This window comes from Sciurus carolinensis, chromosome 13 (assembly GCF_902686445.1).
Source record: "Sciurus carolinensis chromosome 13, mSciCar1.2, whole genome shotgun sequence".
NCBI classification, from domain to species: domain Eukaryota; kingdom Metazoa; phylum Chordata; class Mammalia; order Rodentia; family Sciuridae; genus Sciurus; species Sciurus carolinensis.
Window position 1 is genome coordinate 63,174,301 of NC_062225.1, and position 14,706 is coordinate 63,189,006.

At 42.3% G+C, this 14,706-nt stretch overlaps 1 protein-coding gene across 1 annotated transcript in view; it reads right to left on the minus strand.

Moving 5' to 3' along the window:
• Positions 1 to 935: 935 nt before the first annotated feature.
• Positions 936 to 14,706, minus strand: part of Galm (galactose mutarotase) — a 57,755-nt gene continuing 43,984 nt past the window's right edge. Inside the window, exons 5-7 of the mRNA XM_047523295.1 lie at positions 4,366 to 4,507; positions 2,955 to 3,129; positions 936 to 1,937 (exon numbers count right to left, since the gene is read on the minus strand). Coding sequence (XP_047379251.1) covers positions 1,860 to 1,937; positions 2,955 to 3,129; positions 4,366 to 4,507 — 395 coding nt within the window. The 3' untranslated portion in view covers positions 936 to 1,859. The remainder of the gene's footprint in view (positions 1,938 to 2,954; positions 3,130 to 4,365; positions 4,508 to 14,706) is intronic.

Below are 14,706 nucleotides of genomic sequence, written 5' to 3' on the forward strand. Positions count from 1 at the left end.
CCACTGAGCTACAGTGCCAGCCCTGCACTGGGTTTCTTATCAAAGGATATGGAGATGTGTTTTAGATCTGCCACTTTCTAGCAGTGTGCCTTTCTCCAGCTAATTACTTCTTCACAAGGACTTTACCACCTACCTTACAGGGAGGTAAGGATCAAATGAAATAATCCATTCAAACACACTCCTACAACCATTATAATGAAGTGAGAATGAACAATTAATAATAGAGGAGAATCCTGGCAATGTGGTAACAGTAAGAATTTGATTGTCCAGAGGTTGTAGGAGCTCAAAAGTGATCCATACCTGCTCAAATCCAGTCAGGAATAGCACAGTTTGCTCAGTGCTCTGGCCAGTTGGAGCATTCATTGTCTACCCTTTCATACCCTTCATCATAGTCAGGAGGACTTGAGCCTGTGGGAAAAAAAACTTTGACAACTGGCCCAACTTTAGGTACTGCCCTACAGATATATGCTCATTTTCCAGACAAAGCTAATCCCTTTGCCTCACAGGTGAGAAAACAGGCCAAGTAAAATTAGCAGGACCAAAGATAGTGCTTAGGGCTCCCAATTCTGTCATGGTGCAGTTTTACATTACATATTTATTAGTCTTTCTCCACCAGAGAAGCAGTGCTCTCTGTGAAAGAACACTCTACATCTTATATATTAAATCTTGAATTCTTTACGAGACCTAGTGGAGGACTATACAGAGTAGATATTCATAAAATCCATGCTGAAATGAATTTAAACATTGTACCTTTGGTTTATTATTGGTTTCAGAGAAAGAGGAGGTATGGAAAGCTCAGTAGGTTTCCAATTAAATAGCTTTTCTCTAGAAAAATGCTGGGGCTCCTACTAGAGTTCTTTCTCTAGAACACACCATATACTTGGTCCATTTCCCAAAGTCCATACCTGGCACTTAAAAAAGATGAGCAAAGGAACTGGAGTCTTCTGGAGATGCATTTTATTTCAACTGATTGTAGTAAATAAGAGAATAAAGTATATTTCTTTAAAAATCAGCCCACACCCATCATTAATGATTAGACTACCAGGAAAAGAGGAACCTCCAGCCTCATCTACATAACACAATATCTGCTTCCAGTGTAAATGTTAACACCAAAGGCAGGGAGTCTAAATGATGGATTCTTTATGGGTATTTGAACCATTTCTTATAAACTGAATCTGAGAAGAAAGGCTGGCTCTTAACAGAACAGGGACCAGACCCCTTTTTACCCTTCAGTGAGCCCCCTGGAATGCTCTGGCAGACTGGGATAGGTAAAGAAGGGAACTTGGATTTACATGACCTGAAGTCAAGTCCTTGTTAAACTTTTTACTAGCTTGCAGTGGGTCACTCAAACTCTGTGCTTCAGCTCCCTCACTTGTCAATCACCTGCTACCTCACAGAGGCTCCATGTGCTGGCCTGGTAAACTAGCTCTTATGACCTTGAAAACTGCAGTGCTGCCCAAGATTGAGGTGATTTGAAGTAAAGCGGGAGGAGGAGACAGAAAAGCAATGAGAGCAGCATCACAGAGAGAAAGGGTAGAGAGAGAAAACCTACAATAGCACAAGAGTCCCTGGGCTCCACTTCTGGGCTAGTGTCAGGCCTTAGATGATGACATTGGTGGTTGGGTTCACTTGCCCTCTGAACTGAACAGAGAATAAATCTTGTCATGAGACATGGCCCAGAGCCAGTCACTGGAAAAGGAAATCAATATTCAGATCAATTATTGTGACAGCTACCATTTGTATGATTTGCACATGATCACTTTTAAATCCTCCAAATCTTTGCTTTGCCTCTGGACAGGAGACAGGCTGTAGAGGTGGCCCTGGCCTGGCCCTGGACTCGGTTGTATCTTCACTCTTCCTTAAGCCACAGAAAACTTGAACCAGGTGGTATGGTTGTACTCCTCCCCAGGACTCAGCAGCACAGGAGGGAAGTGGGGCTGTGAAGGGAAGACAACACAGTTACACCTTGCCAGCCAGGGTCGCGCCATTAGCCATTTGGGGTGTGTTTACAGGGCTGGTTTCTAGACCAGGGCTATGTGAGTCAGTGCCAGTGTGGAAACAGTAGTATTGGTTTGCAATGAAATGAAGAACCTGAACCAGAATGAAAATCTACTACATTGCCAAGTATAACTTGTCAAAGCAAGACTTTCTTGCTGGAGGAAGTAGTTGGTTTATGTTATGATTTGGATGTGAGGTGTCCCCCAAAAGCTCACTTGTGTTCAGAGGAGAAATGATTGGGTTGTGAGAGTCTCAACCCAATCAGTGAATTAATCCCCGAGAGGGATTAACTGAGTGGTAACTGAGTGGTAGGGTGTGGCTGGAGGAGGTGGGAATTGGGAGTTATGGCTTTGGGGTATATACTTGTCTGGCAAGTAGAGACCTTTCACTCTGCTTTCTGATCACCATGTGAGCTGTTTCCCTCTGCCACACCCTTCCCCCACCTCAAGCACTGAGAAATGGAGCCTGTTGTCTATGGATTTGAGACCTCTGAAACGGTGAGCCCCTAAATAAACCTTTCCTCCTGTACAGTTGTTCTGGTTGGGGCCTTTTAGTTACAGCAGCAAAAAGCTGACTAAAACCATTTCTATTCTGATGTAAGGTGAAAGCTCCTTATTATAGGCTGGCACTTTGAGAACTGCTTTAAGTGATAGTTAGAAAAGAAACTTATGAGGGAGCAAATAGGATGAAAAGAAAGATCTGCTTACAAGTGTGGTTGCAGAACCTGGGTGGTTATTGACAAAGAGAAACATTACAAAGGTAAAAAGTTTGTTTTTAAAAACGTAAATGCCACGTGAGTAACTTGGCTATGGGTTTTCTGTTTGGAATGACTTTGGAAAAGAAAACAAACATGGACTTTTGAATCATTTGGTCTGATTTGAGTGTTGTGAACTCAGTCATATTAGGTGACCTTGAAGTCACTCAACACCACTTATCAAGGCAGCCTGGGGCTTTACCTGGTTGACTGCATCAGGCCAATGCTGGGTCTCAAGGCAGAAGCCAGAGTGTTTAGGATAGACCACTCCACTCTTGCCCTTCAATGTGCCATTCAGGAAGTTGCCCGTGTAAAACTGGACACCAGGCTGGGTGGTATATACTTCTAGAACTCTCCCGCTTCCAGCATGATGCACCCTGGGAATAAAGACAAGCCACATGTAAGTCCAGAGCAGAAAAGCAGGCAGGGAGGGGTAGAAATGGAATCATCTTTGAGATAGGAATCAGACCCAGCCACAGAGCTGGGGAAGATGTATGGAGGAGATAAAGGTGGGAAGGAAGAATCTGATGGAAATTCTTGCAGCCTCCTAGGTGGGGCATGAGCAGGTGGTTTTGAGGAATCCTCCATGGCAACTTCTCACACTGATCTTGACTTCTTTGGGGAATGGCAAAACAGATTGACCCCAGCTAGTTGAGGTAGGGTAGGAAGAGAGCAACCAGGTTGGAAAGAAGCAGCAGGGCCCCCTGGATTGGACCAAACCCAGGGCCTCATGCGTGCTGGACAAGTGCTGTACCACTGAGCTATATCCCCCAGCATATTGGACTGAGAGTCTTTTTCATGGAGTCAGAGCTCTCTGCTTGGCCTGGAGACAACCAGCCATGTCTTACGAAAGAGAAGAGCTGTTTTTTTGAATTAAACTGTTCCCTTCCCAGAGGCTGGAGCAGGCTGGTTTTAGGTCTCCTCTGTTAACAGTTCTGCTAGGGACTGTGGGTTTCTGCTGATAAACTGTGAAGGCAGGAGGGGGTCCTCGGGTGGGGGCAGTGAGGAGAGGATCATAAGACATACCCAGGAGGAAGGTGGTTTGAGCAGGAGGAACACAGGGGGCCTTGGTCCTGGGGCTTGGAAGTGGACATGGTTTGTGTAATTCTTTCTGTCTATATTAGAGTTTGAGTCATTTTCTCTGCTTTCTTTAATTCATTGATTCTACAAACGTATTGATTACTTGCTAGTGGAATGGCCTGAGGGACTGGAATTCAGTGAGAAGGAGACAGCATGCACACAGATATCTCATCACACCAGAGGCTGAGGTGAGAGCTGCAAGATTAGGGGAGCCCCCAACTATACACAGGGGTGGGCAGGGCGTGAGTTACAGATGAGAAAGTACAAAGGGCCCTGGAAAGTCAACGAAGGCAACTGGACTTCAACCAGGAAGCATGAGGGCAGAGACCAGATGCTAAGTAAGGGGGCATAGGGATGATGGCAGCCGGGGAGGATGAATTCTACCAAATTCATGGGAGTTTTGAAAAGACGTGGGATGTAGTGTTTGGTCCTCTGTCATGTAGTAAATGCTGTCGGTAGGTCAGGCAAAAGGCTCCTCAAAGAGTTGGTGTTTCTTCTTCCCCTACAGAGGCAGGAAGTGAAAAGGACCTTACCTCGCACAAAAATGCTTTTCTTTAGATCTCTTCAGACAGAAATTATGGTCAAAACCATTGATGTGGAACTCCTGCAGGTGTTTTCCAAGCTCCACTGGCTTTCTTAGGTCGAATGCAGTTCCTTGCACTGGAGCAACATCTCCTAATAGGAAGAGTTGGCAGAAAACAAAGGTGATTAATGCTCAGATCAAACCTCTATATATAGCACCCTAAAGATTCACTGGTTCTACCCTCTCGGGGTTCATTTCAATTTGTAAAGGAGATGGGAGCCCAGATCCCAAGGGGAGTGAATTATTTGATTTCCTTGATTAGAATACACTATCAATCGTAAAATGCAATAGATATAACTTTCAGAATCATTCAAGTTTGAAATGTACAAGAAATCAAAGAAGTTGATTAAAGGTTAAGTTGGATAAAGGTGATGGCTGTGTTAACCTTTCACCCAATCACTGTTGATTCTCTTTCTCTTTTTCTTCTCTTTCTCCTCTTTCCTTCCTTTTCCCTCTCCTTTCTTTCCTTTTCATGTGGTATTGGAGATCAAACACAGGGCTAGCAAGTGCTCTACCACTGACATCTCCAGATGCCTTTTCTTTCTTTACTGCTGAAACATCCCAAGTCTCATAACCAAGCAATAGCACTTGGCATGGCAGACCAGACACTAAAAAAGTCCTGCAATAGTGATTCTCAAACCATTTGGTGCCATTATTGGTTAAAGGGACACTGGCAATCACCTTGTCCAGATCACCTCCCTGATTAGTTCATAGACACTCTGAACGGTAGCAGGAGATGTTAATAACCCTGGAGCAAATGGATTAACTAGGATAGTTTAAGACAAACTGGGATGTATGAACAATATCAACTGCCAATTTAAATTCAGTACTTTGATGAAAGCTTTTCCCAGGAGTGATTCCTGGGGCAATCAGCCTGGCAAGTAATACTTCCATGTTCCTCAAGCTGTCAGTGCAGGTGGGCCATCCTGGAACCTCTTCACAATAATGTGAGTGGGTGGACAATCCTGAGGGAGCACACTGTGTAGGGATATTCAACTCTTAAAGGGCAGAGCATAGAAGGGATCTGGACGGGGCTCCTGTTTTGGTGGTAGTCACATGCCCAATGCCGAGAACACCCCTTCATGGCATTCCAGAACCCAACAGCATCAGATCCTGCAGGTTCTCAGCTCATTATCGACAACCTAGATGTTGATACAGTATAGTTCCTCAATTTAAGACTCTTACATTCATATTTTAAAAATTTCAAAGTCATGCCATGGTTTAAGGCAGAGATTTTCTTTCTTCATGGTACATAAAATAATGGGAACTTAATGAACAATAGCATCTTAGAATTGATAATATGTAAAAGTAGTTTGTTACAGCTTCTGTTCTACTAAAACCACACAGAAGTAATCAGGGATTTGAGGGAAGAAAGAGAAAATGGGATTATCTGAGTCATTTCAATAGGAGATTCAAAGGATAGGTAATTTCTCAACAGAAAGCCTTCTATACACGTTTGCCAAAATAGCATTATGGAATTTTTACATCTTCTGAAAATATATTTTACTTCATCACCTTTCATTCTCTTCCAAACTTTTGGTTCTGTACCTACCCAGATGCTAGAGAGAGTCGTCTCAAACAGCCCTGAGCACAGGCATTTCATCAGGGCAATGAAACTGGACTATTGACTTTCAACCGCCCACCCTCTCTTCCTGCAGGATTCTTTATTTCAGAGGGAATCTTTGTAGGATGCTCAATATGCAAAACATATTTTGATGTCCAGGTATACATATATGTATATGTTTATGTGCCAGAGTTATAGCTGAATCCAAGGCAGGCTCTGAACAGTGTAGGGGGAAAACCCCAGGACAAAATGATAGCACCCTTGCCCCTTAAAATTATAGCCTACCTTGAAGCTGCCCACAGTTAGGTCCTAGAATCTTGCATCATTCTTTTTTTTTTTACTACCAGGGATGGAACCCAGGGGTGCTTAACCACTGAGACCACTGAGCCACATCCCCACCCCTTTTTATATTTTATTTTGAGACAGGGTCTCACCAAGTTGCTCAGGACCTCAGTAAGTGCTGAGGGCTGGCTTTGAACTTGCGATTCTTCTGCCTCAGCCTCCCACACCACTGGTATTACAGGCATGCGCCTCCACGCCCAGCACTCCAGCCATTTTTGAAGAGAAAGAAGAAAGGGGCTCCATTTCTGATCCTTAAACAATGACAATACATTGTTCCAGACCTGTATTATATATGCTAAAGGTAAGTACAGATGTTAGGTGATTGACATACTCTTTTTGGCCTGAGGATTACTTTTTCCTTTCATGTGTTCAGATGGGGATACTTTAGAAACTTGGTGCCTACTATATTTAGAAGAAAAATTGAGCATGCAAAGTGAGGCCAAAATCTTAGAAGGCCTAGAAAGATCAGGAGCTTGTACCTTACTATTTACTTGATTAAATCAGTAAAACAAGACTTAGCTTTTGGTTCTGCTTTTAAAGACTGTGCTGTGAGGAATCACCAATCTTTGAGCAAAAGAAGACTGAGTTAAATTCAGAGAGGCAGGCTTCCTGGTGTGTGAGAATTGGAGTCCTGGAGTTCACAGAGTGCCCAGGGTACCAAGTACCTGAGTGAGACACTGATGCTCAGCTGATATGATCCTGGCATCTGGGTGTCCACTGTTCAACCAAGGGAATTTGGGAAGCACATAAAAGAATCCTTTCTCTTCTATCACAGTCAGCTTTAGGAAAAAATTAAGGAATACAGAATTCTTTGGGGAAACATAAGAAGCATCTATTTCCTTGCCTTGATCCTTTTGAATAAGCAATATTTGTATATGTAATCAATTTAACAGGTGACAAATATAAAAGATACAAATTAAAATATTATATACTGAAAGAATTCTCATCTTTATCCCCATATATCCCACTCCTTCCACAGAAGCAACCACTGTTAACTGGTTTTTCATGTATCCTTCCAGAAATATTACAAAGATATCCAAGCAAATAGTGTACATACTTGTGTGTGTGTGTGTGCAAGCACGCACGTGCGCGCGCGCGCACACACACACACACACACACAACCTGGTAACCCAGTTCCACTGTGATCTTTTCATTGAATATATTTTAGAGGTTGTTTCTAAAGTTATTCCTAGGTATTTTATTAGGTAACTATGCACTCACATTTTTTTCTATTTTTGCTATGATAATTTATCTATTTAAGATGTCTTTTCAGGGGCCATAACAGCAAATTTGTTTTTCCTAGGAAAGTATCTATTTAATCTATATTTCTCTGCTAACTTATTCATAAAGAGTTGAGCATAGTAATAATTTATGATTCTTTTAATTTCATCTGTAGTGATTTTCCTATATTCATTTCTTGTTTTGTGTATTGAATAGGTTAGCTAATGCTTTATCAATTTTTTTTCTTAGTGATACTGGGAATCAAAACCACAGCCTTTCCCATGCCCTGGGTTTGATCCCCAATACTGCAATACATACATACATACTGCTTTTATTTTCATTTGCCTGGTATACTTTTGTATTTTATTTTCAGTCTTCACTTGGTTTGTACACAGCATTCTATTGGGATTCAATCCATGATCCTGTTTAATAGGGACATTCAGTGGAATTAATACAGCATACATATGTTCTGAGTGTTCTTAGTTTTGTCTTACTGTATACTATGCTTCCTGTGTTTATGACCTCCAGTTGTTGCTTTAAAAGTTTGCTATACGGTCTGTGTTTACTTGTGTCTGTATTTCTGATAATTTAGGTTTGTATTTTTTGTTTTGGTATTTTCAACCATACACGGTATATTAGTGGCTTCAGTATGATACACCTAATATTTTTTGTTAGAATCTGCTCTGGGCTTCTCTTTCCTCCTCTTTTCTCCTCTTTGCTACCCTGGTTAGGTTTCTGACACTTTGAACTGAAGGTATTCCAACCGAGGTCTCTTGCTTCCCAGTAGATGGCGCTAGAGACACAAGAGAAAGAACCAGCCCTATACTCTCAGCTGAGTGGTCTGTTCCCTAAACCCTGATCAATTCTGGGAGATCTGGATCTCTTTTTGGATCTATAAGGCCAAAGACCAAATCCTGTATGGCAGTGACCCACATAGGTGTTTTTGTTCTGTAAAGTGTGTGACCAGACACCTTCCAGATTGACAAAAGGCAACAACGAAGTGAAGCAATTAGACTGGGAAAAGTGAACAGCTATTCTCATGGGCTTAGGAGATTTTAACTTTACCTATCCATATTTTGAGTAATAACTTATATTATGCTTTCTTCCCTAACGTTGTATGGTGTTCATAATATCTGATTCTTCCTTAAAGCCATACTTGACTCAAGATCTCACCCTTGAGGCTGACCTAGTGTGGTTGCCCTGGTTTAGTTATATTGCTTATGAATATTTCCCTTTCAGATATGGCTATAAGTAGAAGGTTATAAGGAACAAAGAAAGTCAAGGAATTTTCATGAAGGAAGACACAGGGCATAATTCAGCTCTGTTTTGCCCATGTTAAATCTACAAATCAATGTTTGCCTCATCTTCTCCCCGTTAAAACAAAGCTACTATTATTTGCTACCTTTCATGTTACAAGAAAATATTATACTTGCACGCCTTCAGGAAAATAGCATAAATAAATAAACGAGCCAGATGTCAGGTAACACAGAACACAGCAAAGGCTGGAGAGGGCAAGACTTAAAAACTGCAGACCCTGACTTAAAATTAGAAACTTAGGCTAATTCCAATTTAAATTTTTTTCTAAATGAGAAGAAAAAAAGAGACAATTTCCATCTGTCTTCTTCAGTACACTCCTTGTCATGCTTAATGGTGAGGTTATGTGGAAACATTGAGTTTTCCCCTCAGATTCACCATGTCTTTGGGCCCTTTATCATAACTAGAATGTCCTTTCTGTGTCCCTACCCTCACTCTGGCAGAGTTCAACTGATCACTTAGGAGTAGTCTATAAAGGCATCTCCTCTGTGAAGGATTCTCACCTCCATGGTCAGAACTAATCCTTTTTTGTACATTGTTCCCATTAGACTTACAAAGGGCTTTCCCCAAACATTCATCACAATATGGTACAATTATAGGATTAGAGTGAGCTCTGTCTATAAGGAATGTGAATTCCTAAAGGGCAGGCATTGTGGACTATTTAACTTTGTTCCCTCCGGGCATGAAGCAGAGCCTTTACTTGATTGAAAGACTGATAAACAAATGATTCAGAGGAAGAAAAAACAGGCACCTCTGAATGTGTAACATCCTGTGACGAAGTCAGAATGAAAGATCTAGAAAGGCCCTTAGGAATTACCTCATCCAGACTCTTCACTTTGCAGATGAAGAGGCTGAGATCCAGGCAGCAAAAGGGACTTGCCAGAGGTTATGCATCTCCAGTACATCGAAGTCTCCAGGCCGCTCTAATCAGGCACTTTCCATCTCACTCTGCAGTATCTGCCTTGTGACAGTCCTTTCTACCTCATAGCCCCTAAGCGCTCTTGATTTTTCTAAGAATTTGGAAAAAGGATGTGCAGTTCTTCTACATTTTTGGCTAATCTGCATATATGAGTTTGTGCTTTGTGCTAAGAATAGAAAGAGATGTCAAAATAGCTCTCCGAGCAAGGCTGAGTGTACAGAAAAAGGAGGAGGAAATGGAAAGGGTGCCCTCAGAGAGGATGTCACATCATTCGACTCTAGTTTGGAAACCACTAGAAAGTCAGGATGTTGGCAAAGAGTCGTTATTTTCTCAAGGGGACTTCTTAACTTCCTGAAGGTTGGCTGGGTAGGTAAGGTCTGAGTAGTAAAGACTGGCAGATAGTAGGCCCTTACCCAAAGTTGTCAGGATATAGCCTGGTGGCGGGGGAGGGCTTAAGGCAGCATTTCTGCTTCCTTGGGAGAGTCTGACTGCAGGTGGAGTGAGGACCCACTGGAGGTTGTTTTGATGTTGTTTGCATGGGTAGGGTGAGAACAGAAGCCCCAGGATGGCAGGTGTGGTGGGTGGTGTGGGGTTGGGTTGTTAGGAGAACACCCGGAGGGAGGGGGCAAAAACGCTGAGCACGTGCAAAGAGGTGATTCTGTGATGGATTCCTGCCCAGGCTGGGTGGGGGAAGGGAAGTGAGGTCATGAAGCAGTGAGGGAGAGTGAAAGGGGTGGAAGCACCAAAGGACTATAGGGTCTTCTGGGACTGAAGAGTTACTGGAGCTGAAAAGTACCCTAAATAGTGACCGTGGAAGGCTGTAATGAGAGGTAGTGACAAATCAAAGGTCTGACCCTAGGACCACAGACAGGGAGGGAGTAGCTGAGCAGGCTGGAGGACAAGCTCGTTAGAAGACAGGATCTTAAAAGGCTGAGAAGTCAGGGTGTCACCAATATGGATAATGAAATGGTTAAAATTAGAAATGAGAGGAAGTAATGGTCAAGGGCATCCATAGAACACCTCGAGGAAGAGAGTTCACTTGAATGTCACTCTGATAACTACAGCTGCCTTGTTTTTTGCAACAGGATGAAGTGGATCTGATCAGGACTTTCTTTTTTTTTTTTTTGCCGTGCTGGGGATCGAACCCAGGGCCTTGTGCTTGCAAGGCAAGCACTCTACCGAGTGAGCTATATCCCCAGCCCTGATCAGGACTTTCTAAGAGGTTAAATCTATTTGTGTTCTTGAGTTATAATTACCTGTACTCAAAGTGAAGGAAAAACTCACTGCTTTCGTGAAACCCATCTGCCCCGATTCCTATCTCTTATCTCACATAAGGGATTCACACACACATTTTATTATGAGGAATTTGGCCCTTTTCCCATGACAGCTTGTGACAAATTGCATTTTTTGAAGAGGGCCACACCAGTCTATATCCCATCCCACATGCACTCCTTATGATGTGTTGCTGACCCGCCTTCACTGAGAGATAGCGTCTTTCCTCTCTTGTAAAGTGATGGACTTAGAAATCACCTCAGCAGAATGTGGCACAAGTGATTTCTGAAACAAGTGATAATCTGAAACCAGATTATAGAACACAAAGTGGTGTTAGCTCTCTCTCAAGATATTCGCCCTTGGAGCCCAGACAACCTGTGTGGGTGTTCTGGCCGACAGCCCCAACTAGGCCCTCAACCAACATCCAACACCAGCTGCCAAACAAGAGAGTGAAGGAGTCTTCTCGTGATTCCAGTCCCTGTTCTAAATGAAGTGTTAGAGTAGTTTCGTAGATCACCTCTTATCACTGAAGGAACAAATCTTGATAGGAAGCAAGTCTCTCCCCTCCTTCCTCTTTCACACGGTCAGACGTGCCTTTAAGTGAATGTGCTTTAAGAACACTACTCCTTGTGTTTACTTTTGGATGGGATAAAACAAAGACAAGTTTGTTAATTCATCAATTTTTTAGTATCTTCTATGACTAGGGTTCAACTTATGTTAGGAAGCCTAGAATGTGGTGAAACAGCCAGATTTAAAATAAAAATTTATAGGAAAGTGTGACAAATGCAGTGAGAGAGGCATTCACAGGTTCCAGGTGGGGCAGGAAAAGTCTTCCAGAGGTGTGACAGGAACCAAACTTGAAAGAGTAGGTTAGCTACCTGGACAAGGCACAGGAGAGAACAACATAGGAACGGATTCCTGCACCTGTGAAGTTGCCTTTGGGGCAAGACTCATTTATATAATACACATCCTCCAGGTTCCTGGCTCTGACTTAATTGTGTGTGTAGGGGGCAAAAGCCTTAAGAAGCAGGGTAAAAAAGTAAATGGATTCTTCTGAACTCCTGATCAAACCGGGACTATAGTGAAACAAATTTTTGTACCAGCTGGGCGTGAACACTGTAAGTGTCTGACAGAACAGTCCCTTAGGGTGAATTTTAATTCAAAGCCTTTAACTTTCCATGATCTGAAATAATTCTTTTCCCTGCCTTGTACCCCTGTAGTGCTTGACTCTCTGGTGAGGGGAATGGCCACTCTGAGTCCCTGAATCTCCACATTCATTCATTTTTAGGCCTTTCCTTCTGAGCAGATCCCCTTTTTATCTCATCTTCACACAACTTAATACACAAAACTATAGTCCTGCCTGACTCCTCAGCACAGGTAAGTTTAGCTTATAATTAAAAACTACTTTGAGAGCCAGGCGTGGTTGTGCACACCTGTAATCCCAGTAACTCCGGAAGCTGAAGTAAGAGGTTTGAGACCAGCTTCAGCAACTTAGTGAGACCCTGTCTCAAAATAACAAATAAAAAAGGCTGGGGATGCAAGCATCTCTGGGTTCAATTACTGGTATCAAAAAAAAAAAAAAAAAAAAAAAAAAAAAAAAAGAAAAGAGAAAAGAAAAATAAAGGAAAAGAAAATTTAGTATAGACTTTCAAGAGAACTATGGGGTGATGGGTGGGAGAAATGTTCTCCAAATTTTTTTCCCCTTAATAAAAGAAATATAAGTTTAAAAAAAATTAAGTGTTTTTGTTTTCTCTGATTTGTCCTGTATTTTGCTTTATAAATCTATGTAAGATATTTTTTGGATTTAGACAAAGTAACTGATCTTGGGTAAGTTTCTATGCCTCTTGTGAGATCCAAGTTCCCCCATTTATAAGATGTTGTTACCTGGCACATAGTTACCTTGTTCTTATTTTCTCCCCCACTCCTCTCTCCCACACCTACACACACACTCCATTAATACAGAAAACAGGTATTAACTATCGCATCAATCATTCATACAAAAGGAAGGTGCATTCCTTCTTCTGGGGTCATTGTCATTTTCATTAAAAGTGTATTTGTGGTGTTCTAAATTCTGTTCTGGAAGTTGAGGCAGAAGGATTGCAAGTTCAGGGCCAGCCTAGGCAAGTTAGCAAGACCCTGTCTTAAAATTTAAAAAGGGCTGGGGATGTAGCTCAATGGTAGAGCATGTGTCTAGCATGTATGATGCCCTAGGTTCAATCCCTAGTACAAAGGGGATAAAAAAGTATTCAAGGTTTCTTCTTCTTTATCTTCTTTGTTTTGTTTGGTTTTGTGGTCCTGGGAATCAACCCCAGGGCCATGTGCATGCTAGACCAGCATTCTACCATTGAGCTACACCTCCAGCCCTTGTTTTGTGTTTTGAAGCTTCCTCTTTTAATGCTTTTAAAATCTAGAACAGTGGTTTCAAAACTGGTTTCTGAGTCATGAACTTCTTTGAGAATATTGCAAACATTATTGGCTTTTTCTCTAGTAAAACATGTTTGTATAATACAGACCAAATATTCCCAGAACTTTGAACCCAGTCAGCATTCCTGGTTAAGACTCCCTGACATGCAGGCTGGAGAACAGTCTGCCTATACCCTGTGTATCACACAAGTTGTCCTCTTATGATCTGATGTTGAAATGCACAGGTGGAATGTTCCAGTCACATAACCATTTGTTTGGTTAAGAAATGCAGTCTGGGAGTCTCCTGGCAGAGTATACCTAGAGCAATGCAACAGACTGCGGAGTACATCAGGGCTGCCTCCTGGAATACTTAGGATTCCTCCATTTTCTTGCAGCATGTATGACAAACATGTGAAAGGCACAGAAGCTTGTTTTAATCTGAGTAAGCCAACAACTTTCAGAAATTGCAGGAAAATGAAGCATCAGAGAAAGTGGAAATTGCCCCTAATGATAGCTCAGAAAATGGAGGTGCTTAGGCAAACTGCATACCCTTTGGTAATACCCAAGGTCATGATCACAGATTAACTATATCAGCTCCCCAGGAGCATCCAGCTCCTGTGTTTGGCAATCAAACTTCATAGAACGGATTGTAGAGCCAGGAAGGCCTGGATTTACATCCTGGCTTTCCTTGTAAAAGTCTGTGAAGGTTGTTTTACTTTTCTTAACTTTGTTTTCCTCATCTGTAAAACAAGACAATCTACCTTATAGGATTATTAAGACTCAACCAGATAAGGCAAGGAATGTGCTCAGCACCCTACCCAGCATGGAGGAAGTACTCAGTATTACAGTTGTTATCATGGATGGCAGCAGAAGGCATAAGAGCTAACCCTAGAGGTAGGGAAACTTGATTCCAGATTTTGACCGTTATGGTTTGGATATGCGGTGTCCCCCTGAAAGCTCATGATTATGAGATTAGATTATGAGAGCTGTGACCTAATGAGTAGAAAATCCAGTTGGTGAACTAAAAATCTGAAAGGGCTACTGTGCTGGGTGATAACTGTAGGCAGGTGGGGCATAGCTAGAGAAAGTAGGTCACTGGGGGCATGTCTTTGGGGTTTACATTTTGTCCCTGATGCCTTGCTCTCACTCTCCTTCCTGGCCCTGAGCCGAGTAGCTTTCCTGCTCCGTGCCCTTTCGCCACTATGTGTTGCCTCATTTCGGGCCCAGAGTAATGGAGCCAGTGGACCATGGACTGA